A 26,675-nucleotide genomic window follows, 5' to 3' on the forward strand; every position below is an offset into this window, starting at 1 on the left:
ATAAATCCAAGGGCAGGGATACCCCATTTAAGATAAGTCAGCTTAGTTCAAATGTATTCATCCATGGCCAGGAATACACAGCTCTTTTATAAGCAGCCAGGGGATAAGCTCTTTTTTCTCTGAATAAATGTCCTTCCCTCAATTCCTCCTTTTGTTGCTGTTCAGTCACTATATTGTATCCAAATCTTTGTGACCCCGTGGACTGCAGCACACTAGGCTCTTCTGTCTTTCACTATCTCCCAGAGTTCACTCAAATTCCTGTCCATTGAGTCGGTGATGCTATCTAACAAACATCCTCTGCCACCTCCTTTTTTTGCCTTCAATCTTTCCCAGCATCAGGGTTTTTCCCAATGAGTCGGCACTTTGCATCAAGTGGTCAAAATATTGGAGCTTCAACTTCAGCATCAGTCTTTCCAATGAATATTCAGGGTTGATTTCCTTTAGGATTGGCTCGTTTGATCTCCTCACAGTCCAAGGAACTGTCAAGAGTCTTCTCCAGCACCACAAATTGAAAGCATCAACTCTTTGGCACTTCCTCCTATTGGAAGGACTAATTTATTTCTGGGTAGTTATTATGATGCTGTATTAACAGGGCAGGAGCAGCTTCATTTTCCATGCATATGAGTTTCATACAATCTTAATCTTTATGTATTAGAACATTAAAATTCACCTTTGATAGACTGCTCTTTATACACCAATGGTTAAGCATTTGGCACTCCCGAGCAACTATCATGAGATGAGATGGTTGGATAGCATCACCTACTCAGTGGACATGAACTTGGGCAAATTCTGGGAGACAGTGAGGGACAGGAAGGCCTGGCATGCTGTAGTCCAAGGGGTGGACTTATAAGTGCACAAACTCTGCTGTAGAGTCAAAGATGGTGGTGCTGCTGCCAAAATGGAATTGCTAGTCTGGCGGGCAATATAATAGTTGCTGTTGTTCAGTCACTGAGTTCTGTCTGGCTCTTTGCCACCTCACTGGCAAACTCCAGCAGACAGTGAGGGACAGGAAGGCAGGGCATACTGTAGTCCATAGGGTGGTAAAGATTGACTGGTCTGATTTTCTTGCTGTCCAAGGGACTCTCAAGAGTCTTCTCCCCAGTTCAAAAGCATCAATTCTTCAGCACTCAGCTTTCTTTATGGTCCAACTTTCACATCCATATATGACTAATGGAAAAAACATAGCCTTGACTCTATGGACCTTTGTTAGCAAAATGATGTCTCTGCTTTTTAACATGCTATCTAGGTTGGTCAAAACTTTTCTTCCAAGGCACAAGCATCTTTTAATTTCATGGCTGTAGTCCACCTGCAGTGATTTTGGAGTCCAAGAAAATAAAGTCTGTCACTGTTTCCATTGTTTCCCCATCTATTTGCCATGAAGCTATGGGACCAAATGCCATGATCTTGGTTTTTTGAATGTTGAGTTTTAAGCCAGGCTTTTCACTCTCCTCTTTCACCTTCATCATGAGGCTCTTTAGTTCCTCTGTCCTTTCTGCCATTAGGGTGGTATCATCTTCGTATCTGAGGTTATTGATATTTCTCCCTGCAATCTTCACCCCAGTTTGTGCTTCATCCAGCCCAGCATTTCTCATGATTTACTCAATATAGGTTAAATAAGGAAGGTGACAATATACAGCCTTGACGTACTCCTATCCCAATTTGGAATAAGTCTGTTGTTCCATATCCAGTTCTAACAGTTGCTTCTTGACCTGCATACAGATTTCTCAGGAGGCAGGTAAAATGGTCTGGTATTCCTACCTTTTTAAGAATTTTCCACAGTTTGTTATGATCCACACAGTCAAAGGCTTTAGTGTAGTCAATGAAGCAGATTTTTTTTCTGGAATTCTCTTGCTTTTTCTATGATCCAATAGATCTTGGCAATTTGATCTCTGGTTCTCTTGCCTTTTCTAAATCCAGCTTGTACATCTGGAAGTTCTCAGTTCGGGGGCTGTGGAAACCTAGCTTGAAGGATTTTGAACATTACCTTGCTAGCATGTGAAATTAATGCAATTGTGTGGTAGTCTGAAAATTCTTTGGTACTGCCCTTCTTTAGGATTGGAATGAAAACGGACCTTTTCCAGTCCTGTGGCCACTGCTGAGTTTTCTAATTTTGCTGGCATATTGAGTGCAGGACTTTCACAGCATCATCATTTAGGTTCTGAAATAGCTCAGCTGGAATTCCATCACCTCCGCTAGCTTTGTTTGTAATAATGCTTCCTAAGGCCCACTTGACTTCACACTCCAGGATTACCTACCTGTGTTTGGAAGATGATAGCTCAACCACACCAAATATCCTTTCCACACTTTTCTTAATATTAATATCTGGCTGGGTCCTCCTGTTTGGTGTCTGGGTAATGCTCTTAGACAAGCTCCACCCCAGCCCCACCCTTCCAGAGACCAGCCTTGCAGATTAGAAATCCTGAGTGTGAGCCCCTAAAAGGTAATTTCTTCACTGTTGGAGTGCTGTTTTCCTATTGCCCTGTGAAGTCCCAGGGCTGCCCTGGACAGCCACCCACCAAGCACAGACATATGGAAGAACAGAACCCTCAGTGTCTGCATGTGAGCAAGATATACTGAAACTTCTTGCTTTATCCCTGAGCCTAGATGGCAGTGAAGCCTGCTCCTGATACAGTGTGCCAGAATGGGCTCCCTGAGACTCCAGAGCACCCAGGCAAGCTCTTGCCACAGCCACAGGGAGTCAGGCGAGGGGCAAGGGGCGGTGGGGGGGGGGGGCGGGTGGCGGGCGGGGTGGCATGTGACTCTGCGCAGCATCAATCCTGAATTTGCATCAAAGAGGTACAAAAAGAAAAGATTAACTTTTCTCCCACCACTTCCCAGTAGATAGGACACACTTTGTTGCTTCAACCCTGAGACAGATACTGTCCATCTCCGTATCCTGCAGGGACTTCCTGTCCAAAGGTATCATGCCTGTGTACTTAGTCACTCAGTCACGTCCGACTCTTTGCGACGCTATGGACTGTGGCCTTCCAGGCTCCTCTGTCCATGGGATTCTCCAGGCAAGAATACTGGAGTGGATAACCATTCCCTTCTCCAAGGCACCTTCCCAACCCAGGAATCTAACCTACGTCTCCTGCATTGCAGGTGGATTCTTTACGGGCTGAGCCACCAAGGAAGCCCAAAGTTACCATAGATCAGCTCAAAAATGTATCCTACTCATGAATATCTGTGAATATTCATCCAACAGCCAAAGTCCGATATAAAGATTATGTGCAATTGATTTTGCCTTCGCAGTGGATGAGGAACCCTTTGTCCCTGCCCCACATAGGCTTTTTCATTATGCATCTTCTGGCCTTAATTACCCTCTTCCCGCATTTCATTATAATGCAGCTCTTAATCTCAAAGTCCTTATTTTGCCAAGTGGAGACATTACTGCTATAAACATTTACCCACTTAAAGGACTGGGCAAAGCTGGGTGAGTGGGTGCAACCTGTTCACGGTGGGCACAGAGTCTGTGATGGAGATAATGAACACATAGAGCCACGGGGTCACTGATGGTCATCAGGAGGCCAGGATTAACAGATACACAGCACTATATATAAAATAACAAGTACTTACTATACAGCACAGGGGAACTCTACTCAATATTCTGTAATAACCTATATGGGAAAAGAAGCTGAAAAAGAATGTGTGTATTAAATCACATCAGTCACGTCTGCCTCTTTGCAACCCTATAGATGGTAACCTGCCAGGCTCCTCTGTCCATAGGATTCTCCAGGCAAGAATACTGGAGTGAATTGCCATTCCTTCCTCCAAGGGATCTTCCCAACCCAGGGATCGAACCCGAGTCTCATGTCGCCTGCATTGGCAGGCGGGTTCTTTACCACTTGTGCCACCTGGGAAGCCCTGAAAAAGAATAGATACATGTATTTTATATAAGGGAATCACGGTGCTATACACCTGAAACACAACACTAGAAATCAACTATACCCCCAAATTAAATTAAAATTAAAATTAAATTCACTCTAATAAAAAAAAAAAAAAAAACAGTGCCTGGAACAGGGTGAGCACTCTGCTGTCACTATCATTAATTTACTCCCATGAACTGTTGGGAGCCTGTCCCTGAAGGCTTCGGGTCTAGCACACGCCCTCCCCCAAGACTAGCCGGTCGTGAAGTTTTGGACTCTGCTTCACCCACAGCTGCTCCATTTTTCCTGTTTCTGGCATTGGGCAGTTTCATGATATTCTGCCTGCAGGGAGGGTTCCGCTGCTCAGGCAAAGCTTGGAAAGCACTCCTCTGGAAAATCCCCTGAAGACAGACCTCCCTTGTTTTTCCAACTCGGACTGTCTCCCCACCACCTTGGTCACAGCTCACAGGCTCACCCAAAGGTCGGGCGAGCCCTCCTGCATCGATATGGAAAGGCCAGGAACCTGTGGCCTCGGTCGAATTTTTTTTTTTCTCAGTCGATTGTCTTTTTCAAACACCCTTCTTTTGAAACACAACTGGAAGAATCCAAAATTACTCATTTACAAGGCATCCCCCCACACTGCTACAAACTCACATAGGCTTTACCTTTTAAGTTGAACTTGAAGCAATTTTTCTGAAAACATAAAAATTATCTTTTTTATATTTAACCTAGAAAGCTGAATGTTTTTTAATATCCACCACCATAATTTAACAAATTTTAAAAAATGAACCACTTTCTCTGCACCAAGAAACATCACCGGCACGGTCAACAAATAGCTGCCTTCTCATTAAAGCGTCTGCTCAGATGGCTGACAACCGGCTGGCTGGCTTCAAAAGCAAGGGAACAGACCCTTCCAGAGAACAGAACTTTGAGTTTGAACTCAGCCTTCTTAGAGTTTGTTTAACCGTGTATTGTTCTGCTACAGCGTTAACAGAAGTTTCAGTAGGAACAGCCTGGGGTCAGACTGTATCCAGCACCCCTTCTCCTTATGTTGTGCTTGACTATGTGCGATATAAAAATCCAAAATAAACAGATAAAAATCCCAGTCCTGCAGAATTGAGTCAACTTTCCCTTTAAAATCTTTACTTTTTTGAATGAGCTCCCCTCCCACAGGCCGGCAGGAAATCTGGTTCTGTCCCACAGTATTCCAGAGGACCCCCACGGAATCTCTGGTCAGCTTGCTTCTGATGCACTCCCTCTGGGGGTCCCTGAGACTCTTCTTCCCTTAGCTGCAGCCCTCTCAGGTGCTACAAACCATGCACACCGGCGCCTTCTTGTATGTGCCATACCCAGCAAAGACAAGGCTTGCGGATAACAATAAGTGATTATAGGCATAAGACAAAAACTTAAAACCTGGGAGCAGCTTATCTCTATTCCCACTATCACTCGGGGGGTCCCTTCCATTTCTCCCCTCAGGCTCTGGCCTGCTGCCCCAGTGGTGGGGATTCATTCCCATTGCATCAGTTTGCATGCCTGACTGGCATATTTCCCCTCCTATCTCCCAATGCCTGGCCAGCAAAACCAGATTCCTTTGTTGTCACAGTAATCTCTGCAGAGGTTATTTGGGGTTTCCCAAAGTCCGTCTCTCCTCCGTCACTAAGCAAAATATCTGGGTTGTGCCTAGGAGCTGCCAGCCTATGAGTTGCTTAGAATGGGCCTCCCCACCATTAACAACACAGCACATTCGTGTTTTTTGTTCCATGTGATAGGCCAAACGAACCAATGCCATCACTGTTCCCACTTGCCCACGCCTGCCAAAGCAAAAAAGAACAGACTCTAAAAAAAAAAAAGAACACAAACCAATAGTTAACATCTCAGAAATATTTGCATTCATATGGCTTTTTCTTGGGATCTCCTCTTCAATTATGGGTATGTGTTTTATATCTACAAGACTAAACAGGCTCACCCAAGTGCTTTCCAGGTGGTACTAGTAGTAAATAATCCACCTGCCAAGGCAGGAGACGCCAGAGATGCAGGTTCGATCCCTGAGTTGGGAAGATGCCTAGAGAAGGAAATGGTAACCCACTCCAGTATTCTTGCCTGGAGAATCCCATGGACAGAAGAGCCTAGCAGGCTATAGTCAAATGGGGTTGCAAAGAGTTGGACACAACTGAGCGCTCACACACGCACACACACACACACACACATACACACACACACATGGGGGGGAGGGGTCCCACTCAAAGCAGAGTTCTTTTTACCCTAGAATGCAGCAACTGCTACAAGTTTTTAATGACACTTTAAGAAACCCTCCCCTCCTCATCTGCAAAGTGTGAGGAGTGCCTCCTAGAGCTCACGACTTTATGGACAGCTTGGAAGCAGGGGGAGCCCACTGTCCAGTAGGTGGTCTCTAACCCATGCTCCACTGTGCCTTGCATCCCTCCAACCATCTCAGAACTACTCACTGCCACCCCAGACCCCCACTCCTGGGTTCAGACAAAGGTGGGCAGAGCCAGGGCTTGACACATGGCAGACATTCCAACATGTTTGTTGGATGAACTGAGGAACATAAGCCCTGAAGAGACTTCTGAGGGTCTCTGCCCCACCTAGTACAAACCAGAAAGGACCCAGGGAAGTGTCTTTCTGTTTCAAACGTAAGCAAGAAATAGATAAGTGCCTTATTTCAAAGTTACTAAATACATCCTGGCGTGAGAGAGTTGTTTGTTAATCAAACAACACCCTGTTTCCTCGATTAATGATTAATATGGTCTGTGAGTTCAAAGTGACCTTCAGATCAAAAGGTTTACTAATCTATCACTGAGTTCGTTCAAAGCTAAAATCTATAAAGTATAACCCTGACACTTGGGTTCTCCTCTAAAGGAAGTCTCCAACCTCGACCATATCATGAATAAAGAGACTGAAGGGAGGGATACTGGGAACTCCAGTGATGCTGGGGAGCAGGGAGGAGGAGATGGCAGCAGGGGCAACAACTTTATCCTAGTCATGATTCACAGAGATGGGGGCGAGCGCCACTCACCAGCACCTGAAACTGTTGAGCAAAGCAGAGAGAGAGGCACTTCAGGCAGGGCAGAGGGGAACCAATCAAAGACACACACCCAGACTCCAAAATCTAGGAGACAGGAAGAGTCAGTGAAGCTTGGATGGCTAAGAACAAAACAGAGCAGGGGAAACTGAATGGTTTCACCGCAGGTCTATTTCTTCCAAACGGGAGAAAGACTCACAGAAGATCTTAACGGACCTGATCTGAGATGCTCTGGGGGCTCCATTCCCCTCTCTTCCAAACTCTCATGCTTCCTAGGCATTTTCAGAGTCCTTCTCTGGCTTTCTGGGGTGGCTTCAACTCTCTGCTAGCACTGACGATCTCCAGCCATCATTTTAGCTTTACAGGCATGGCCGCATTCTTCAAAGCACAAAAATCACTCCTTTCTCTCCCTCATTCACACCAAAGTCCATTGATTAAATTATTTTAAATATTCCTCTGAAATTGGTGAAGATGGAAATTTCTAAATTTTCTGGTGCTTATGAGGCAGAAAAAGCAAGATAAATGGTCTCGTCAAATTAAACTTTACATTGGGACACTTTTTAGACAATAAAGAATAAAGATGATGTATAATTTTTAAAAGAAAATATTTCTTGGGATATTTCTGTGGCTTCTGGATGAAGGCACAGTTGGCCCTAAGCAACGAGTTACAGGTTTCCTTAAAGGCTTTCTCCCCTGAACTGCTCTGGCAGTGCGGGAGGGGGGGGGGGGTGTGCGGGGAGGGTGTCTGAAAAGGGCAGTAAAGAGAACTTCTGAAAAGAGTTCTTTGCTCCTAGGAACATTCAGCAGATCTTCCAGGATGTTAAAAAGCATCACAGACTAGGTTCATCATAAGAAGCAAGTAAGTTCCCTTTCCTACAAAAAAAAAGTTAAGATGAGTATGTGAAATGCTTAGCTCAGTGCCTGGTGCCTAATAGATAACATAACAAATATTAGGTTCTTCCCACCCTGAGAGTCCAGGGGCCTATGAGCACATATATTGGATGTATTTCTGGAGGGGCAATTGGGTACATTCTAGATTCTTCCAGAAGCTCACAATTTTCTTATAAGGGGCCATGGAGAGAGGAAGGCAGGGGAGGGAAGGAGGCCTGGGTTCTCTCTGCCAGCTCGGCCGCTCTTCCTCTGCCTGGGGTTTTCAGCACCTTCAGGCCGTCGCTGGTTTGGGTCTTATGCTGTCCACCACGGCTGAGAGCACCGCCCCTGCCGCCTTCGCTCCCTCCATCAGCACGTGCTCCACCTGCAAAGGAGACCAGCTCACAGGACCCTCGGTGAGGCTCCTAGGACCCCGCCCTGCCCCACCCCTACCTCACCACCTTCTTCAGGAACTGGCCTGCCTAGGAGGAAGCAGCCCAAAGATGCTAGAGCCGCGAGAGACCTGGACAAGCCAGGATTGTCCAAGATGGACATCAGAGGCAGGAGGCAACCTGGGCTCCTAGTTCTCTTCCTCCCCCAGAGCCATTCAGCCCACGGTCTGCCTGTAGTGTGGCAGTCAGAAGGGCACAGCCACTGAGTCCCTTATTCTATGTACAGGGAGTCTGAGAGGTGGGGAGGGGAGCTCCCTAGGACACGGTCACACAGGGATCAGTTTCACAGAGACCTGGGCTTAGGTCTCCTGAAAGCCCAGCCCAGGCTCCTTGGGAGGACCTCCTATCACCCCCTTGCTCCCTGGCGTCTTCTTTTCACATGCAAATGCTCGTGAGACAGGAGACCCCTCACACCAGGGCCCACCGAGCCTGCAGCACTAGAGCAAGGACTCCCGAGAGTGGAATGCCACACCTGCTGGCTCCTGGGCACGCCGTATCTCAGGTCGTTGACAAAGTGCTCGCAGTTCCCCTCGATCAGGCTGTACTGCACAATCTTGTTGATCATCTTCTTTGTCCGCTGGATGATCTTGTCCACAGGCAGGGGCAGGTACGTCCCATCCAGCTTGTTGTTCACCTTCCAGGAGCAGCCGTGCAGCACGTCCTCCAGACGACTGTATTTCACCACTGCCCGGTTGCTGAAGACAGAAGTGATGCTGCCAGCCTCAAATTCCTCACCTGGCAGCCAAAGACAAGCCAGAGTTGGGAGCTGCAAAAGGCCACGGTACAGAGCCCCCAGCTCACTCCAGGGGCTGGGTGAATGGCTTCTCTTAGGGCCCCAGTTTCACTGTCTCTAACAGGCACAGAGAATGGGAGTGGGGCTAAATGAGACGCAAAGGGCCAGCTTCCCCAAGAAACCGTCTGCCCTGTTTTCTGCACTCCCCACTTTCAACCCTCACAGCAATCTCTTTCTCACCAAGCTCTGGAAGCACCTTATGGTGTGGTCCCAGATTCCATTCTGTGTACTGACTCGACCAAGTCCTAGGACTTGCTTTCCTTACCAGAACCCAGGGTGACAAGCATCCTTACATGTAAGAGTCATTGGCTCCTGGGGGAAGGATTATGGCTTCCTGCCAGGCCTTCCCCTGCCGCCCCTGCAGGGGCGCAGGTGAAGCCAAGAGGCCATGCCTCAAGAAGCCAAGAGGACTCTAGATGGGACCCATTCCAACTAGCTTCCACCAAAGCCATTCTCCCTTTCCACTCAAGCATTAGGATTCTCCTTGATAGTTTATTTAAAAACAGGGTTCCACAGCTTTGAAGAAAGAAACATTTGAAGCTGCTGTATTATCATACCCAGTCCTTAGAGGAGAGCCTCAGAGAGGGTCAGAAACCCACTCAAGGCCAGGTAAGTGGCAGTTTAATACAGCACTGTTTTCCTGCTACAACCATATGGATATTTAAACATGGGAACCCTCCCCGCTGTAAGTTATGTGAGTGCAAGAAATGTCCCATTTTCTTTGCGAAGCATTTGAAGTCTATCTGCTGACTTCACAAAAGCTGGCAGTAGGCAATTCAGCTTTGGGGAACAAAAATGGCAGAATTCATTTTTAGAAGAAGATCTGACGGGGAGGGTAGGGACATAACTGTTAACTTATCCCTATAACAACTCTGGTTGTACCAGAAGTTTCCTGGATTTAGCCTGGAAAGGAGAGGGGAGATGAATGCGATGTGAAATGATTTTCCATTTTTCACATAGGCATCCAGACAGGAAGTGGGACAGGCAGTCGGATGAGTGGGGAAGCAAAGCAGGAGAGAGGGACTCTGCTCTGCGGGAAGGTCCCAGCCAGGTGAGAGGCTGGGCCAACCGAAGGGGACAGGACATGGGCAGGAGAGCCAGTAGCTCAGTCATGTCCGACTCTTTGCGACCTCATGGACTGCAGCACACCAGGACTCCCTGTCCATCACCAACTCCTGGAATCCACTCAAACTCATGTCCATTGAGTCGGTGTGATGAAGGTGTGCCCATAGGCATTTGGTATCAGTGCCCTTTTGTAATCTCAACTTGAACAGGCAGTACTTGCGCAGGAGGCAAAATGCCAGAGGCGCCAAAGATTACACAGTGGAGCCCCAGGCCTCTCCATCTCCAGCTCCCCCAGGTACCATCTCCTGAGGACACCATGTGACCAATGGTTCTAGATGTCCAGTTTTAAGCTGTTTCACATTCCGTGCTGTAATCTTCTACTATTACCATTTCCACCCCCATCAAACCTCAACTAAAATTTAATTAGTCACCTGTTTAATCTCAGCCCTGTGCTCATGCTGAAATGAAAGGAGAGCAGTGTCCACACTGAGGGTGAAGCCACCTGGGATGGGTCGGAAAAGCAGGGAGATCCAGTGAGGGTGGAGCTGCCAAAGGTGACCAGGAAGCCGGAGGCGGCATTTGGGGACAACGGGAAGGAAGTGGGCAATCAGAAGGCATAAACATCTGCACCCCTCCCGGGGAATCCTCAGAAATAGAGGAAGATCTTGAACTAAGCTGTGTCTGACTTTGCGACCCCATGGACTAGAAGCCCCCAGGCTCCTCTGTCCATGAGATTTTTCAGGCAAGATTACTGGAGTGGGGTGCTATTTCCTTCTCTGAAGGATCTTCCTTGCATCTCCTGCTGGGCATATGGGCTCTTTACTACTGAGCCACCTGACATCTCTATTTTAAAAGAAAAGGTGGTCTAGGTGGTCAGGGAACTTAGGGATGTTCTTCACACTTGCATCTGTCTTAGGGCTGGACACTCAGTGGTTTTTGATGGACAGAGACCAAGCTCAATCACACAGTAAATTAAGGTCCAGTCATGCTTCTGGTGTTTTATTGCTGAAGTAAGGTAGCAGCTGAGGGACACCATAATTAACTGTCCCTTTTATGCTGCTAACTTCAATATCAATATTTCAATAGAGCAGTGGTCCCCAGCCTTTTTGGTACCAGGGACCATTCTCATGGAAGACAACTTTTCCATGGGTCAGGACAGGATGGTTTCGGGATGATTCAAGCACATTAAATTTATTGTACACTTTATTTCTGTTATTATCACATTGTGACAATTTGGAAACGTGAGCGATGGGGAGCCACTGTAGATACAGATGAAGCTTTACTCATTGGCCCCCACTCACCTCCTACCATACTGCCCAGTTCCTAACAGGCCACAGACCTGAATCGGTCCATGACCCAGGGGATCACTGCAATAGAATATCCGCTCTTACTTGGGGGAGCCAGGTGAACCACACAATCGTCTTCCACATAGATGGCCCAGTGCTCATAGCCAATCCGAAAAATCTCAATCAGGTCTCCAGGTCTGGGTTTTGGTTTATCCTATGATGGAAAAACAAAATAAAATGAGACTTCACGTGCCCAGGGAACTGCAGAGATCCTGTTTGGGGATCAGCTACAACTCCGTGTGAAGACACTGCCTTTCATCACATTACAGAAACCCAGGCTGTAAGAGGATATCTCCACACGAATGACTGAAGGACCCACCCACTCCTGCCACCATCTTAAAGCCACAGAGGCTGACAGTGCCAGCTCCAAATGCACGCACGGCCTTCAGTACGTGATGGAACTCTTGTACACTTTCTCCTTGACGCTGAGCATCATGCAAACTTTTTCAATAGAGGGCGCTAGAGACACTGCAAGAGGAAGGAGATCTCCTGCAGGTTCTGGCTTTGTTACTGCTGCTGCTGCTAAGACGCTTCAGTCATGTCCGACTCTGTGCGACCCCATAGACGGCAACTCACCAGGCTCCCCCGTCCCTGGGATTCTCCAGGCAAGAACACTGGAATAGATTGCCATTTCCTTCCCCAATGCATAAAAGTGAAAAGTGAAAGTGAAGTCGCTCAATCGTGTCCGACCCTTAGCGACCCCATGGACTGCAGCCTACCAGGCTCCTCCATCCATAGGATTTTCCAGGCAAGAGTACTGGAGTGGGGTGCCATCGCCTTCTCCCAAACTCTTAATTCTTGGGATAAATCTCACTCAGTAATGATGTATAATCCTTGGCATCACCGACTCGATGCACATGAGTTTGGGTGAACTTCGGGAGTTGGTGATGGACAGGGAGGCCTGGCGTGCTGCTATTCATGGGGTCACAAAGAGTCCGACAGGACTGAGTGACTGAACTGAACTGAACTGAACTTTGCCTGATTTTAGTATCAGGGTACTTTCGTATTGGATAACACTGACCTCAGAATGAGTTGGGAAGCATTCCCTCCTCTATTTTTTAGAGTTTATGAGGAATTGGTAACTTTTCTTTTTTAGAGGTATAGTAGAATTCTCAAGTCAAGCCATCTGGGCCTGAGTTTTTCCTTGTGAAAAGATCTTTTATTTACAAATTCAATTTACTTGTAGGTCTGTTCAGATTTTCGAGTTATTCCTGAGCTAGTTTTGTAATCTGTGTCTTTCTAGGAGTTTGTTCATTTCATGTATGTTTTCTAATTTGTTAGTATAAAGTTGTCCATAGTATTCCTTTACTATCCTTTTAATTTCTGCAAGATTGGTAACAAGCTCCCTCTTTCAGTTTTGATTTTGGTAATTTGAGTTTTCTCTCTTTTTTTCTTGGTCAATGAATGTAGCAAAAGTTTTGCCCATTTTGTTTATCATCTCAGAGAACCAACATACGGCTTCCTTCTACTTGCTTTGAGGTTAGCTAGCTTTCCTTTTTCTAGTTTATCAAGGTAAGAACTTGGATTCTTGATCTGATATCTCTATTCTTTTTTAATATAGGCATTTATAGCTTATATAAAGCACTGCTTTAACTGCATCTAATAAAATTTGATAGGCTGAGTTCATTTTTAACTGAAAATGTCTTCTAATTTGTATATTTTTATTTCACCCATGGATTATTTAGAAGTATGTTTTTTTAGTTTCCAAATGCATATTTCCCAAATTTCATTGTTATTGATTTATAGTTTAATTTCAGGTGAACAAAGAAATATTTTGTATGATATCAATCCCTTTAAATTTGCTGAGACTTGCTTTATGGCCTAGAATATGATCTCTCTTGGGGAATATTCAAGTCTGCTTAAGAAGAATATGTGTTCTATTTTTGAGCAGACTATTCCGTAAAAGTCAGTTAGGTAAAGTTGATTAATATCATTGTTCAAATCTTCTATATGCTCACTGATTTTCTGTCCAGTTATTCCATCCAGTATCAAGAGTAGAGTATCTAAGTCCCAAAATATTATTTCTGAATTGCCTATTTCTCTCTTCAATTCTGTTAGCTTTTCTTCATGAATTCGGGGCTTATATTGTTAAATGTATATGTGTTTACAATTGTTATATCTTCCTGATGAATTAATCTTTTATCATCAAAACTGTTCCTCTCCTTAATAAAATTTCTTAAAAGTCTGTTTTTTTATATTAATATAACCACTCCAGCTGTGGTTCTGCTTGCATCCTTCTACATCCAACCTATTTATGATCTTGAATCTAAAGAGTGCCTCCTGGGAATTGCCTGGTGGTCCACTGGTTAGGACTCAGCACTTTCACTGCCATGGCCCCAGGTGTAATTCCCGATCAGGGAACTAAGATCCTGTAAGCCATGCAGCCAAAATAATAAATAAATAGTTTGTCTCCTGTAGGTGGCCTGTAACTGGATCTTGTATTGGCAAGTCAGACGATCCTTTTTTGGACTGTTTGAGTCACAAACTGCTGTGAAACTGTGGATTCAAACTCCCATCTGGAGTCCTTGATCCAATATAAGCTCCATGACTTTAAAATTAGTTAGAATAAAAGCTAAAATATATATTTATATTCCTTTACAATAATAACCTATGTAATTACCTTTACTGGTGCTTTGTATTTCTTCATGTAGATTAGTCACTGTCTGGTGTGACTTCCTTTCAGCCTGAAGAACTTTCTTTGCTGCTCCCTTTCAGGTAAGTCCTATAACAACACTTTCTACCAGTCTTCACTTATCTGAGACTTCACTTTATTCCACCTTTATTTTTGAAAGATAGTTTATCAGACATAGGATTTCTGGTTGACAGCTTTTTTTTTTTCCTTTTGTCAATTTTCATACACCATCCCACTGCTTTCTGGCCTCCGTCATTTCTGACCAAAACAACAGCTATCAGTTTTACTGTGGTTCCTTTGTACACGATGAGTCTTTTTTTCCTCTCTCTCTCTCGTGGCTTCAAGATGTTTCAACTGTTTTGATTCTGATTCCCCCAGAGCTGGCGGTTGCTGCTACTTGTTTGTTTGTTTAGAGGCCTGCCTGGGTTAATTCTGCAAAATCTGTTTCCCTCACAGTATTCAACCCCTGGTGCACTGGCTTCAGTTTTGTTTTGTTTTCTTGCTTTTATTTTTAAGTCTGACATGGGCAGTAACTGGTCAGAGGCTGACACACCTCTTGGGCCAATAGGGCATCACGTTTTTTCCTATGGAGCTTGGTGTGGTTTGGAGAATTCATTCAAGGTTCTAAAGTTGAAAAGTCTGTGAGCTGTTATGTAACACTTTCTGCATTCACAAGGCCTCATGCTCCTCCAGGAATGGAAGGACAGGCCCCTCCAGTGTCTGCTGACTGTATGTGCAGCCTATGCAGCCCTTCCAGACCAACAGCTTTTCTAGGCCCTCTTTAACTGTCTCAGTACCTGCATGTCTGTATTAAATTTCTGGCTGGTCTGTTAATCTATCGCTTGTCCCAACAAACACTGCAACCTCAAGCTAGCTGCAATTTTGGCCTTCCATGATGTTTGTCACTTAGGTAACTATTCTTTTCAACAACATCCCTGGGCATGGAATTTTCCACATTCTGTTTCAAATAAAGTTTCCCTCTGTGGCCACTGCCAGTCCTCCTGGCATGTCCCACCCACTTTCCCACCACAGAGCCGGGGAAGGTAGGGGATGGAGGGCATACAAAGACACTACGGATCTCCATTGCTCTGAGATTCCAGGATTCAGTAGACTTTCTGGATTTAATGTGTATCAACTTACTGTATGCTCTGGTCAAATTCCAGAATTTTATTTATTTATTGGTTGTGCTGGGTCTTTGTTGCTGCACAGGCTTTTCTCTAGTTGTAGCAAGCAGGGGCCACTCCTCCTTGCGGTGTACAGGCTTCTCATTGTGGTGGCTTCTCTTGTTGCTGACCATGGGCTCTAGGGAGTGTGGCTTCAGTAGCTGCTGTTCCCAGGCTCTGGAGCACAGGCTCAACAGCTGTAGCACATGGGCTTAGATGCTCCATAGCATGTGGGGTCCTCCGGGACCAGGGATTGAGCATGCCTCTCGTGCATTGGCAGGTGAGTTCTTTACCACTGGGCCATCAGGGAAGCCCCAGAGTCTTTAAATCATTGTATTTGACAGTTTCATCCAGCTTTATTTTTGCTATTTGGGGAGATTTTCTGAGATCCTCAGCCATTTCAGAAGTCCTGCCCACTTGAGGGAATAAATTTTTATGGGCACAAACCAGACCATTGACTCAGCAATACTACATGGAAGAAATTGTGGCCAAGAAAGATGAAGTGCTTTGCCAAAGTCATTTGCAAGTCACCTGGCAGAGCTAGGACCAAAACCAGGTTTCTACCCCCTGACCAAACCAACTGAAAGAGAAAATACAATAGCAACTGAGTTCCCACTAGAGGGCGCCCCAAACCAGCCTTCCCGTGTGGACCGTGAAATCACTATCCTTGCTGAGTTTTCCTGGAATAGCTGCCATTAAGAAGACAGAACAATTTATTCTGATGCTAGTCTAAGCCAGAAAAAAAAAAATCAAAAGAAATCCACATGCTGGCCATCAAGGATGTTTAACAAGCCTGGTACAAGAAACAGAAAGTTTCAGCACTGAGGGAAGTGGATTTTAGAATTTTAACCCACCTGCAACATTGCCACTGGATAAAGGTTGTTGTTGTTCAGTTGCTAATTTGTGTCTGACTCTTTGCCACCCCATGGACTGCAGCACTCCAGGCTTCCCTGTCCTTTCCTATTTCCCTGAGTTTGCTCAAATTCATGTCCATTGAATTAGTGACACCATTCAACTAATTCATCCTCTGTCACCCCCTTCACCTCCTGCCCTCAATCTTCCCCAGGGTCAGGTCTTATCCCCAGCATCAGATGGCCAAAGGATTGTAGTTTCAGCTTCAGCACCAGTTCTTTCAATGAATATTCAGGGTTGAATATTCTGAATGAATTGACTGGTTTGATTTCCTTGCAATCCAAGGGTCTCAAGAGTCTTCTCCAGCACCACAGTTTGAAAGTGTCAATTCTTTGGCACTCAGCCTTCTTTACAGTCCAACTCTCATATCTGTCCTTGACTACTGGAAAAACTATAGCTTTGACTATACAGACCTTTGTTGGCAAAATGATGCCTCTGCTTCTTAATATGCTGTCTAGGTTTGTCATAGCTTTTCTTCCAAGGAGCAAGTGTCTTTTAATTTCATGGCTGCAGTCACTGTCCACAGTGATTTTGGAGCCCAAGAAAATTAAATGTCACTGTTTCCACATTTTCCCCATCTATTTGCCACGAAGTGATGGGACTGTATGCCATAATCTTTGATTTTTTGAATGTTGAGTTTTAATAGGGGTAGGAAGGTGAAAACTTGAATGGAATTTACAACAGACTTAATAGTCACCTGCTCTCTTGCTGAAGTTTCTCCCACTATAAACCGATTGTATTGAGCTTTGGGTCTCACCTTTGGCTGCACATGGAAATCCCCTGCAGAGCTCTTAAATATTAAGACTGATCTGGAGTATGGCCTGAGAACCAGAGTTTTAAGAGCTCCTTGGGTGATTCTAATGGCAGCCAAGGTTGTAGCCATACTGGAAGCTTTTCCAGGGTCTCATCCTCCCTTTATCCTTGACTTTACCCAGTCCCCAGCACTTCATGAACCTCAAGGAACCAGTCTATATCCTCCAGGTTGACCTCCAGTCCCAGCTGGTGCTCCAGTCTTCAAATCCAGATTAAGCTTTCTCTGCCCTTTAACTCTCTTTGAAATAAGCTGTCACTTCAAAATCTTCCATCCATCTTGTTATGTATTTCCTTTGCACAGGCTGGCAGCCCAGCCCTGGCCCTTCTCCCAGAGATAGGCATCTGTTTAGAAAAACCAGTCTTTCATAAGGCCCCTAGATGATAAAAGTTTCTGAAAGTCTTATAACTCTGAGGGGTGATATAAGGAAGTGGGTGGAGGGCTTATTCCTGCCTACAGCAGAGGCGAGGGCTCCCTGAGGCAGGCCCTTATGTATGGACAGTCTCTTTTTAGTGACCAAAAGCAATGGGAAACACAAGTTAAAGTCAAAGAAACAGATTCAATAGGAGTCAAAATTGGCTCTTTCCTGTAACAATCTGTACACGTGTTCATAAGCAGCTTTATTTGCAACAGCCAAACACTAGAAACAACCCAAATGCCCATCAATGGGTGAGTGAATGAACAAATAGTGATCTATCCATATAATGAAATACTACTTAGTAATAAAAAGAAATAAACTATTGATAACATGCAGCAACATAGATATAACTTGGAATAATTATATGAAATTATGTGAAAGGAGAGAGACACAAAAAAGCCCATACAATATGATTCCATTTATGCAATCCTCTAGAAAATGCTGACTAATGTATAGCAACAGAAAGCACATCAGTTGTTGCATGGGGATGTGAGTGGAAGAGGGAGGGGTTTACAGAGGGGGACAAAGAAAGCTGTGGGAGTGATGCAGATGTCTGTGCCCCCACCAGGGATTGAACCTGCACCCTGAGCAGTGAAAGCACAGAGTCCTATCCATTGGCCTGCCTGGGAATTCCTGGTTATTCGTTTTCTTGATGGTGGTGATGATTTCATGGGTGAATACACATGTCAAATCATACCCAATTGTATACTCTGAATATATGCAGTTTATCATATGTTGGTTATACCTCAACAATGCTCAATAAACAGATCCATAAAGCTGTTTCTAAACAATTTAAAGGCATCAGTTCAGTTCAGTCGCTCAGTTGTGTCCGACTCTTTGAGACCCCATGAATCACAGCAAACCAGGCCTCCCTGTCCACCACCAACTCTCAGAGTTCACCCAAACTAATGTGCATTGAATCAGTGATGCCATTCAGCCATCTCATCCTCTGTCGTCCCCTTATCTTCCTTCCCCCAATCCCTCCCACCATCAGGGTCTTTTCCAATGAGTCAACTCTTCGCATGAAGTGGCCAAAGTATTGGAGTTTCAGTCTCAGCATCAGTCCTTCCAATGAACACCCAGGACTGGTCTCCTTTAGGATGGACTGGTTGGATCTCCTTGCAGTCCAAGGGACTCTCAAGAGTCTTCTCCAGTACCACAGTTCAAAAGCATCAATTCTTCGGCGTTCAGCTTTCTTCACAGTCCAACTCTCACATCCATACGTGACCACTGGAAAAACCATTGCCTTGACTAGAAGGACCTTTGTTGGCAAAGTAATGTCTCTGCTTTTTAATATGCTATCTAGGTTGGTCATAACTTTCCTTCCAAGGAGTAAGCGTCTTTTAATTTCATGGCTGCAATCACCATCTGCAGTGATTTGGGAGCCCAAAAGAATAAAGTCAGCCACTGTTTCCACTGTTTCCCATCTATTTCCCATGAAGTAATGAGACCAGATGCCATGATCTTCATTTTCTGAATGCTGAGCTTTAGGGCAACTTTTTCACTCTCCACTTTCACTTTCATCAAGAGGCTTTTTAGTTCCTCTTCACTTTCTGCCATAAGGGTGGTGTCATCTGCGTATCTGAGGTGATTGATATTTCTGCCGGCAATCTTGAGATTCCAGCTTGGGCTTCTTCCAGCCCAGCGTTTCTCATGATGTACCCTGCATATAAGTTAAATAAGCAGGGTAACAATATACAGCCTTGACGTACTCCTTTTCCTATATGAAACCAGTCTGTTGTTCCATGTCCAGTTCTAACTGTTGCTTCCTGACCTGCATACAGATTTCTCAAGAGGCAGGTCAGGTGCTCTGGTATTCCCATCTCCTTTAGAATTTTCCACAATTTATTGTGATCCACACAGTCAAAGGCTTTGGCATAGTCAATGAAGCAGAAATAGATGTTTTTCTGGAACTCTCTTGCTTTTCCATGATCCAGCGGATGTTGGCAATTTGATCTCTGGTTCCTCTGCCTTTTCTAAAACCAGCTTGAACATCAGGAAGTTCACGGTTCATGTATTGCTGAAGCCTGGCATGGAGAATTTTGAGCATTACTTTACTAGCATGTGAGATGAGTGCAATTGTGCGATAGTTTGAGCATTCTTTTGCATTGCCTTTCTTTGGGAGTGGAATGAAAACTGACCTTTTCCAGTCCTGTGGCCACTGCTGAGTTTTCCAAATTTGCTGGCACATTAAAAGTGGTCAAACAGGAGATGGTAAGAGTGAACGTCAACATTCTAGGAATCAGCGAACTAAAATGGACTGGAATCAGTGAATTTGGCTCACATGACCATTATATCTACTACTGTGGGCAAGAATCCCTTAGAAGAATTGGAGTAACTATCAAAGTCAACAAAAGAGTCCAAAATGCAGTACTTGGATACAGTCTCAAAAATGACAGAATAACCTCTGTTCGTTTCCAAGGCAAACTATTCAATATCACAGTAATCTAAGTCTATGCCCCAACCAGTAACCCTGAAGAAGCGGAAGTTAAATGGTTTTGTGAAGACCTACAAGACCTTTTAGAATTAACACCCAAAAAGATGTCCTTTTCATTATAGGGGACTAGAATGCAAAAGTAGGAAGTCAAGAAACACCTGGAGTAATGGGCAAATTTGGCCTTGGAATACAGAATGAAGCAGGGCAAAGGCAGGAGAATGCACTAGTAATAGCAAACACCCTCTTCCAACAACACAAGAGAAGACTCTACACATGGACATCACCAGATGGTCAACACCGAAATCAGACTGATTATATTTTTTGCAGCCAAAGATGGAGAAGCTCTATACAGTCAGTAAAAACAAGACCAGGAGCTGACTGTGGCTCAGATCATGAACTCTTTATTGCCAAATTCAGACTTAAATTGAAGAGAGTACAGAAAACCACTAGACCATTCAGGTATGACCTAAATCAAATCCCTTATGATTATACAGTGGAAGTGAGAAATAGATTTAAGGGACTAGATCTGATGGACAGAGTGCCTGATGAACTATGGATGCAGGTTTATGACATTGTGCAGCAGACAGGAATCAAGACCATTTCCAAGAAAAAGAAATGCAAGAAAGCAAAATGGCTGTCTGAGGAGGCCTTACAAATAGCTGTGAAAAGAAGGGAAGCAAAAAGCAAAGGAGAAAAGGAAAGACATAAGCATTTGAATGCACAGTTCCAAAGAATAGTAAGGAGAGATAAGAAAGTCTTCCTCAGCAATCAATGCAAAGAAATAGAGGAAAACAACAGAATGGGAAAGACTAGAGATCTCTTCAAGAAAATTAGAGACACCAAGGGAACATTTCATGCAAAGATGGGCTCAATAAAGGACAGAAATGGAATGAACCTAACAGAAGCAGAAGATATTAAGAAGAGGTGGCAAGAATATACAGAAGAACTATATAAAAAGATCGTCATGACCCAGATAACCACAATGGTGTGATCACTCACATAGAGCCAGACATCTGGAATGTGAAGTCAAGTGGGCCATAGGCAGCATCACTATGAACAAAGCTAGTGGAGCTGATGGAATTCCAGTTGAGTTATTTCAAATCCTAAAAGATGATGTTGTGAAAGTGCTGCACTCAATATGCCAGCAAATTTGGAAAACTCAGCAGTGGCCACAGGACTGGAAAAGGTCAGTTTTCATTCCAATCCCAAAGAAAGGCAATGCCAAAGAATGCTCAAACTACTACACAATTGCACTCATCTCACACGCTAGTAAAGCAATGCTCAAAATTCTCCAAGTCAGGCTTCAACAATACATGAACTGTGAACTTCCAGATGTTCAAGCTGGTTTTAGAAAAGGCAGAGGAACCAGAGATGAAATTTCCAACATCTCCTGGATCATTGAAAAAGCAAGAGTTCCAGAAAAACATCTATTTCTGCTTTGTTGACTATGCCAAAACCTTTGACTGTGTGGATCACAATAAATTGTGGAAAGTTCTGAAAGAGATGGGAATACCAGACCTCTTGACCTGCCTCTTGAGAAATCTGTACCCAGGTCAGGAAGCAACAGTTAGAGCTGGACATGGAACAACAGACTGGTTTCAAATAGGAAAAGGAGTACGTCAAGGCTGTATATTGTCACCCTGCTTATTTAACTTATATGCAGAGTACATCATGAGAAACGCTGGGCTGGAAGAAGCCCAAGCTGGAATCAAGATTGCCGGCAGAAATATCAATAACCTCAGATATGCAGATGACACCACCCTTATGGCAGAAAGTGAAGAGGAACTAAAAAGCCTCTTGATGAAAGTGAAAGAGGAAAGTGAAAAAGTTGGCTTGAAGCTCAACATTCAGAAAACTAAGATCATGGCATCTGGTCCCATCACTTCATGGGAAACAGATGGAGAAACAGTGGAAACAGTGGCTGACTTTATCTTTTCGGGCTCCAAAATTACTGCAGATGGTGATTGTAGCCATGAAATTAAGATGCTTGCTCCTTGGAACGGAGAAGGCAATGGCATCCCACTCCAGGACTCTTGCCTGGAAAATCCCATGGATGGAGGAGCCTGGTAGGCTGCAGTCCATGGGGTTGCTAAGAATCGGACACGACTGAGCAACTTCCCTTTCACTTTTCAGTTTCATGCATTGGAGAAGGAAATGGCAACCCACTCCAGTGTTCTTGCCTGGAGAATCCCAGGGATGGGGGAGCCTCGTGGGCTTCTGTCTATGGGGTCGCACAGAGTTGGACATGACTGAAGCGACTTAGCAGCAGCAGCAGCTCCTTGGAAGAAAAGTTATGACCAACCTAGATAGCATATTAAAAAGCAGAGACATTATTTTGCCCACTAAAGTTCATCTAGTCAAGGCTACTGTGTTTTTCAGTCATGTATGATGTGAGAGTTGGACTATAAAGAAAGCTGAGCGCTGAAGAATTGATGCTTTTGAACTGTGGTGTTGGAGAAGACTCTTGAGAGTTCCTTGGACTGCAAGGAGATCCAACCAGTCCATCCTAAAGGAGATCAGTCCTGAGTGTTCATTGGAAGGACTGATGTTGAAGCTGAAACTCCAATACTCTGGCCACCTGATGTGAAGAGCTGACTCATTTGAAAAGACCCTGATGCTGGGAAACATTGAAGGGAGGAGGAGAAGGGGATGACAGAGGATGAGATGGTTGGATGGCATCACCGACTAATGGTCCTGAGTTTGGGTGAACGCTGGGAGTTGGTGATGGACTGGCATGCTGCAGTCCATGAGGCTGCAAAGAATTGGACACGACTGAGCAACTGAACTGAACTGAACTGAAAGCAACATCCCTAATCGGTGTGCAGTTCAACCTGCCACAATATAAATAAAGTAAAATAGCAGAGAAGTCTCTAGGAATTAAAGATATGCCTGGTCTGAGAATTCCCACAGTACCCACCTCTGCTGCTTGCTTCGTTAACCTGCCTGCAGTCCCAGGCTTCAGGGTTGAATTCCGCTCTGCTCTCTTCTGCTTGGGTGTGGACTCCAGGCTGACTACGGGCTTCTCCCTAAATGAATTTTGTAAGAGTATAGTTAATAGAAAAACCACTACTTCACAACTATTGGAAGTTCTGTATTACTTCAGAGTTACGACTTTAAGATATCTTTCAGTTTTGAGATTCTAGGAAACATTTTGCCTACGAAATTTGTTTCTGTGATGCCATTCTGTCCTGCAAAATAATGGCTGCTGTTTTCTGCTTTTCAGACAATTGTTTAAAATGCTAATGACAGCAATGAGTAGCTTTCAGGGGTGTTTCCCTCCCTTTAATAATTTTTTTTGATGTTTTAAAATATTTAGACATAGCTTTTTAAAAATAGTACACAATGACTTCTAAGGAAATTCAACAGGCCTCTCCTCCTTCCCTTCCCTCCCAGTCCTCCAGGCCAGAAGGGCCTCTCAACTGTTGGACTGTTTCTTCCAATAATTAGCTCCATATTTCTGAGAAAGCCTGTTGACAACACTATAACTGCCAGTACTGTGATAGAAATCAGTATATTTTGTCCCTTGAAGCAAAATGTTACAGGAGAGGACTGAAACTAAAGGCAAGGATATGATTTTGGGGGTAGAACAGTAGAGTGAAATATATGGGGCCACAAAGACCTGAGTTTGAATCCTGGCTCTCATATTTGCTGTGCAAGCTTGAGCTAGTAAACTAGTTTGTCTGAACCTCGGTTTGACTGTCTATAAACTAGAGATGCTAATATTGGTCTCACAGAGTTAGCAAGTTGGTTAAATGGAAAAGCATATGTATACATCTGGCTTCCCTGGTGGCTCAGATGGTAAAGAATCTGCCTGCAGTGTAGGAGACCCAGGTTCGATCACTGGGTTCAGAATGACCACCCCCAAAATGGCTTTTTCCTTACCATCCCCAAATTTTAACTCTTCTCCAAAGGTATAGCGTATGGGAGTGATGGGGAGGAGGTGGGGTGTACTCCCCATTTTCAGTATTGTTCTTCTCCAAACTTGCAGCTCTCAGAATCTTAAACAGAGACAAATGTCATGTTTCTCAAGAAAGTCAGCTGCAGAAACTGGAAGATGGTTGCATCAGTCATTAGTTACTGAGAGCAGCGGGCAATATTGTAAGCATTCTTGGGAAGCAATATGGTTCTCAGGGGTCTGCAAAATGGCTAGAAACTACTACAAGGCGGCCTCCAGCCTGGCCTGCAGGTCCCAGGACTGCCCTCCCGCTATTATCATCAGGAGCACACCAGGCTCCATTGCTGGCAGCCTGGTTCATGCAGACACCAGCTAAGGATTTGTATTACAGAAGTGTCATCAAAGTCAGTTCTTCAAAACCACCCAAAGACCCAGTCCTTCCACACAAAGAAAGAATCTTACCCCTGCTGGACACTGCTTCTGCCCTGTTCTATCGTGCCCTCCTGCGGCTTCTTGGGCAAAACCTGGTCCAATGCCTGAGATCCCACAGATTCTTCTAATTCGAAGGAAAAAAAAATCATGTTACTGAATATTTAAGCCACAACTGCCTTCTATGGGGAGTGTAACCCATGAAAGGAGGGTTGGAGCCAGGCCTCGACAGCGATGTGAAGGTGGGAGCTCTAGTCTAGCACTGAGCCCAGCTCCCAGTTCAGTTCAGTTCAGTTGCTCAGTCGTGTCCAGCTCTTTGCGACCCCATCAATCGCAGCACACCAGGCCTGCCTGTCCATCACCAACTCCCAGAGTTCACTAAAACTCATGTCCATCGAGTCGGTGATGCCATCCAGCCATCTCATCCTCTGTCGTCCACTTTCTCCACCTGCCCCCAATCCCTCCCACCATCAGGGTCTTTTCCAATGAGTCAACTCTTCGCATGAGGTGGCCAAAGTATTGGAGTTTCAGTCTCAGCATCAGTCCTTCCAATGAACACCCAGGACTGGTCTCCTTTAGGATGGACTGGTTGGATCTCCTTGCAGTTCAAGGGACTCTGAAGAGTCCCAACACCACAGTTCAAAAGCATCAATTCTTCCGCGCTCAGCTTTCTTCACAGTCCAACTCTCACATCCATACATGACCACTGGAAAACCATAGCCTTGACTAGACGGACCTTTTTTAGCAAAGTAATATCTCTGCTTTTGAATATGCTATCTAGGTTGGTCATAACTTTCCTTCCAAGGAGTAAGCATCTTTTAATTTCATGGCTGCAATCACCATGTGCAGTGATTTGGGAGCCCCAAAAGATAAAGTCTGACACGGTTTCCACTGTTTCCCCATCTATTTTCCATGAAGTGGTGGGACCAGATGCCGTTTTTAGCCCTCAATAAATTTTGGTATAAAGGGGGCTGTGGGACCATCCTGAAAAGGGTTCCTCCTCCGGGAAAGAGAGATTTTGGAATTCCTGGGTATGGAATCGGGGAACGGTTGCCTCTATCCCAGATGGCAGAAGCTTCTGTGGGGCTGGATTGGGGTTAAACCCAATGGCAGAAGCTTCTGTGGAGCTGGAGCCGTTCTGAACTCTACCTGCTGGGCAGCAGCCGCGTTTGTTTACTCGGTAAATACTCGCGAGGGTCGCTGGATGCCTGGCCCACTTTGATTAAATTAATAGCCAACGACCATTCCTAACTATTCACTTATTTCGGTTAACAAGCATCTCTGCTGCTACTGCTAAGTCGCTTCAGTCGTGTGCGACTCTGTGCGACCCCATAGACGGCAGCCCACCAGGCTCCCCTGTCCCTGGGATTCTCCAGGCAAGAACACTGGAGTGGGTTGCCATTTCCTTCTCCAGTGCATGAAAGTGAAAAGTCAAAGTGAAGTCGCTCAGTCGTGCCCGACTCTTAGAGCCCCCATGGACTGCAGCCTACCAGGCTCCTTCGTCCATGGGATTTTCCAGGCAAGAGTACTGGAGTGGGGTGCCATTGCCTTCTCTGAACAAGCATCTCTAACAGTGAACAAATATCTACGAGGAGAATTGAAGGAAACCACGGTGACCTTTCTGGAGGTCCGAGGGCCTGCTAGGACCTGGAGAACGACCTCGGAAGGCTCCAGGCCGGGTCGCGGCGGCTCGGTGGGGAGTAGCCCAACGCCCGCGGCGGCCTGACCGGGGCCCGGCTGGAAGTCCAAGAGTGGCCGGGGTGCCATTCGGCCCAGAACTCGCGGTTCTCAAGGCGGGCCGGACGCGGGACCGTGGGAACCTAGGGAGGCGGCGCCCGCCCTCGCCTCGGGCGGCGGGGCTCAGGCCCATCCCGCTGCTGCCGCCCCGCCGGTCCCCGGGCCTCGCAGGGGGCGACGCGCGGCCGGTCGGCGGCGCGCGGGGAGAGCGGAGGGGCGCGGAGCCGGCACGCGGGCGCGCAGCAAACGGCGGGGGCGCGCGGCCGGAGCGCGCGGGCGCGGTGAGCACGTGCCCGAACAGGGCGGTCACAGATCGCGCGCTCGGAGGCCCAGGAACTTGGAGGCGGAGGGATGTTGAGAGGAAAGGCCGGGAAGAGCAGCGTAGGCTATTGGGATGGAAAGTGACAACCGTTTGCATAGGACTCAGAGGTGGAATCTGATGTGGTTGGAGAAGCTGAAGGCCAACGGTACAGACAGGAGCGACAAATGGAGACAGGAGTTGAGGCCTGATTAGGTCTTGGAGAAGCATCTTCTTGTTGTTTAGGACTTAAAATCTTGGGAGATTCAGACTAGGTAGATGGACAGATAATCTTTTATATGCTTTTAATTAAATTATATACACATGTTATATATATATGTACATATATGTATACACACAAAAAATAATAATAATGGGATACGTATCGTTTTGAAACGATGACAAAGTTACCACCCATGAATGCACCATCCAGGGTTTCCCACCTGGCATCAATGGTTAAAGAATCTGCCTGCCAATGCAGGAGATGCAAGAGACGCGGGTTCAGTCC

General features: G+C 45.5%; 1 protein-coding gene across 1 annotated transcript; it reads right to left on the reverse strand.

Moving 5' to 3' along the window:
* Positions 1 to 7,635: 7,635 nt before the first annotated feature.
* Positions 7,636 to 26,091, reverse strand: PLAAT5 (phospholipase A and acyltransferase 5). The gene is made up of 6 exons (XM_042238309.2): positions 25,855 to 26,091; positions 24,166 to 24,259; positions 22,726 to 22,834; positions 11,481 to 11,589; positions 8,704 to 8,966; positions 7,636 to 8,164 (listed from the first exon to the last, which is right to left on the reverse strand). The coding sequence occupies exons 1-6, from the start codon at positions 26,000 to 26,002 to the stop codon at positions 8,072 to 8,074; spliced, it is 816 nt and encodes a 271-aa protein (XP_042094243.1). The 5' UTR covers positions 26,003 to 26,091; the 3' UTR covers positions 7,636 to 8,071.
* Between the last annotated feature and the right edge of the window lie 584 nt (positions 26,092 to 26,675).

This window comes from Ovis aries, chromosome 21 (genome assembly GCF_016772045.2).
Source record: "Ovis aries strain OAR_USU_Benz2616 breed Rambouillet chromosome 21, ARS-UI_Ramb_v3.0, whole genome shotgun sequence".
In the NCBI taxonomy this organism is placed as follows: domain Eukaryota; kingdom Metazoa; phylum Chordata; class Mammalia; order Artiodactyla; family Bovidae; genus Ovis; species Ovis aries.

Bases quoted from the DNA above. Each gene is read 5' to 3' on its own strand.
- PLAAT5 (XM_042238309.2), bottom strand. From the start codon at position 26,002: ATGGGCCTGAGCCCCGCCGCCCGAGGCGAGGGCGGGCGCCGCCTCCCT. The intron at 24,260-25,854 runs GCCGCCGCGGGC...CCTTCGAATTAG, and splicing joins TCCAGCCGGGCCCCGGTCAG to AAGAATCTGTGGGATCTCAG. The intron at 8,165-8,703 runs GTGTGGCATTCC...TCTCCTTTGCAG, and splicing joins GCGTGCCCAGGAGCCAGCAG to GTGGAGCACGTGCTGATGGA.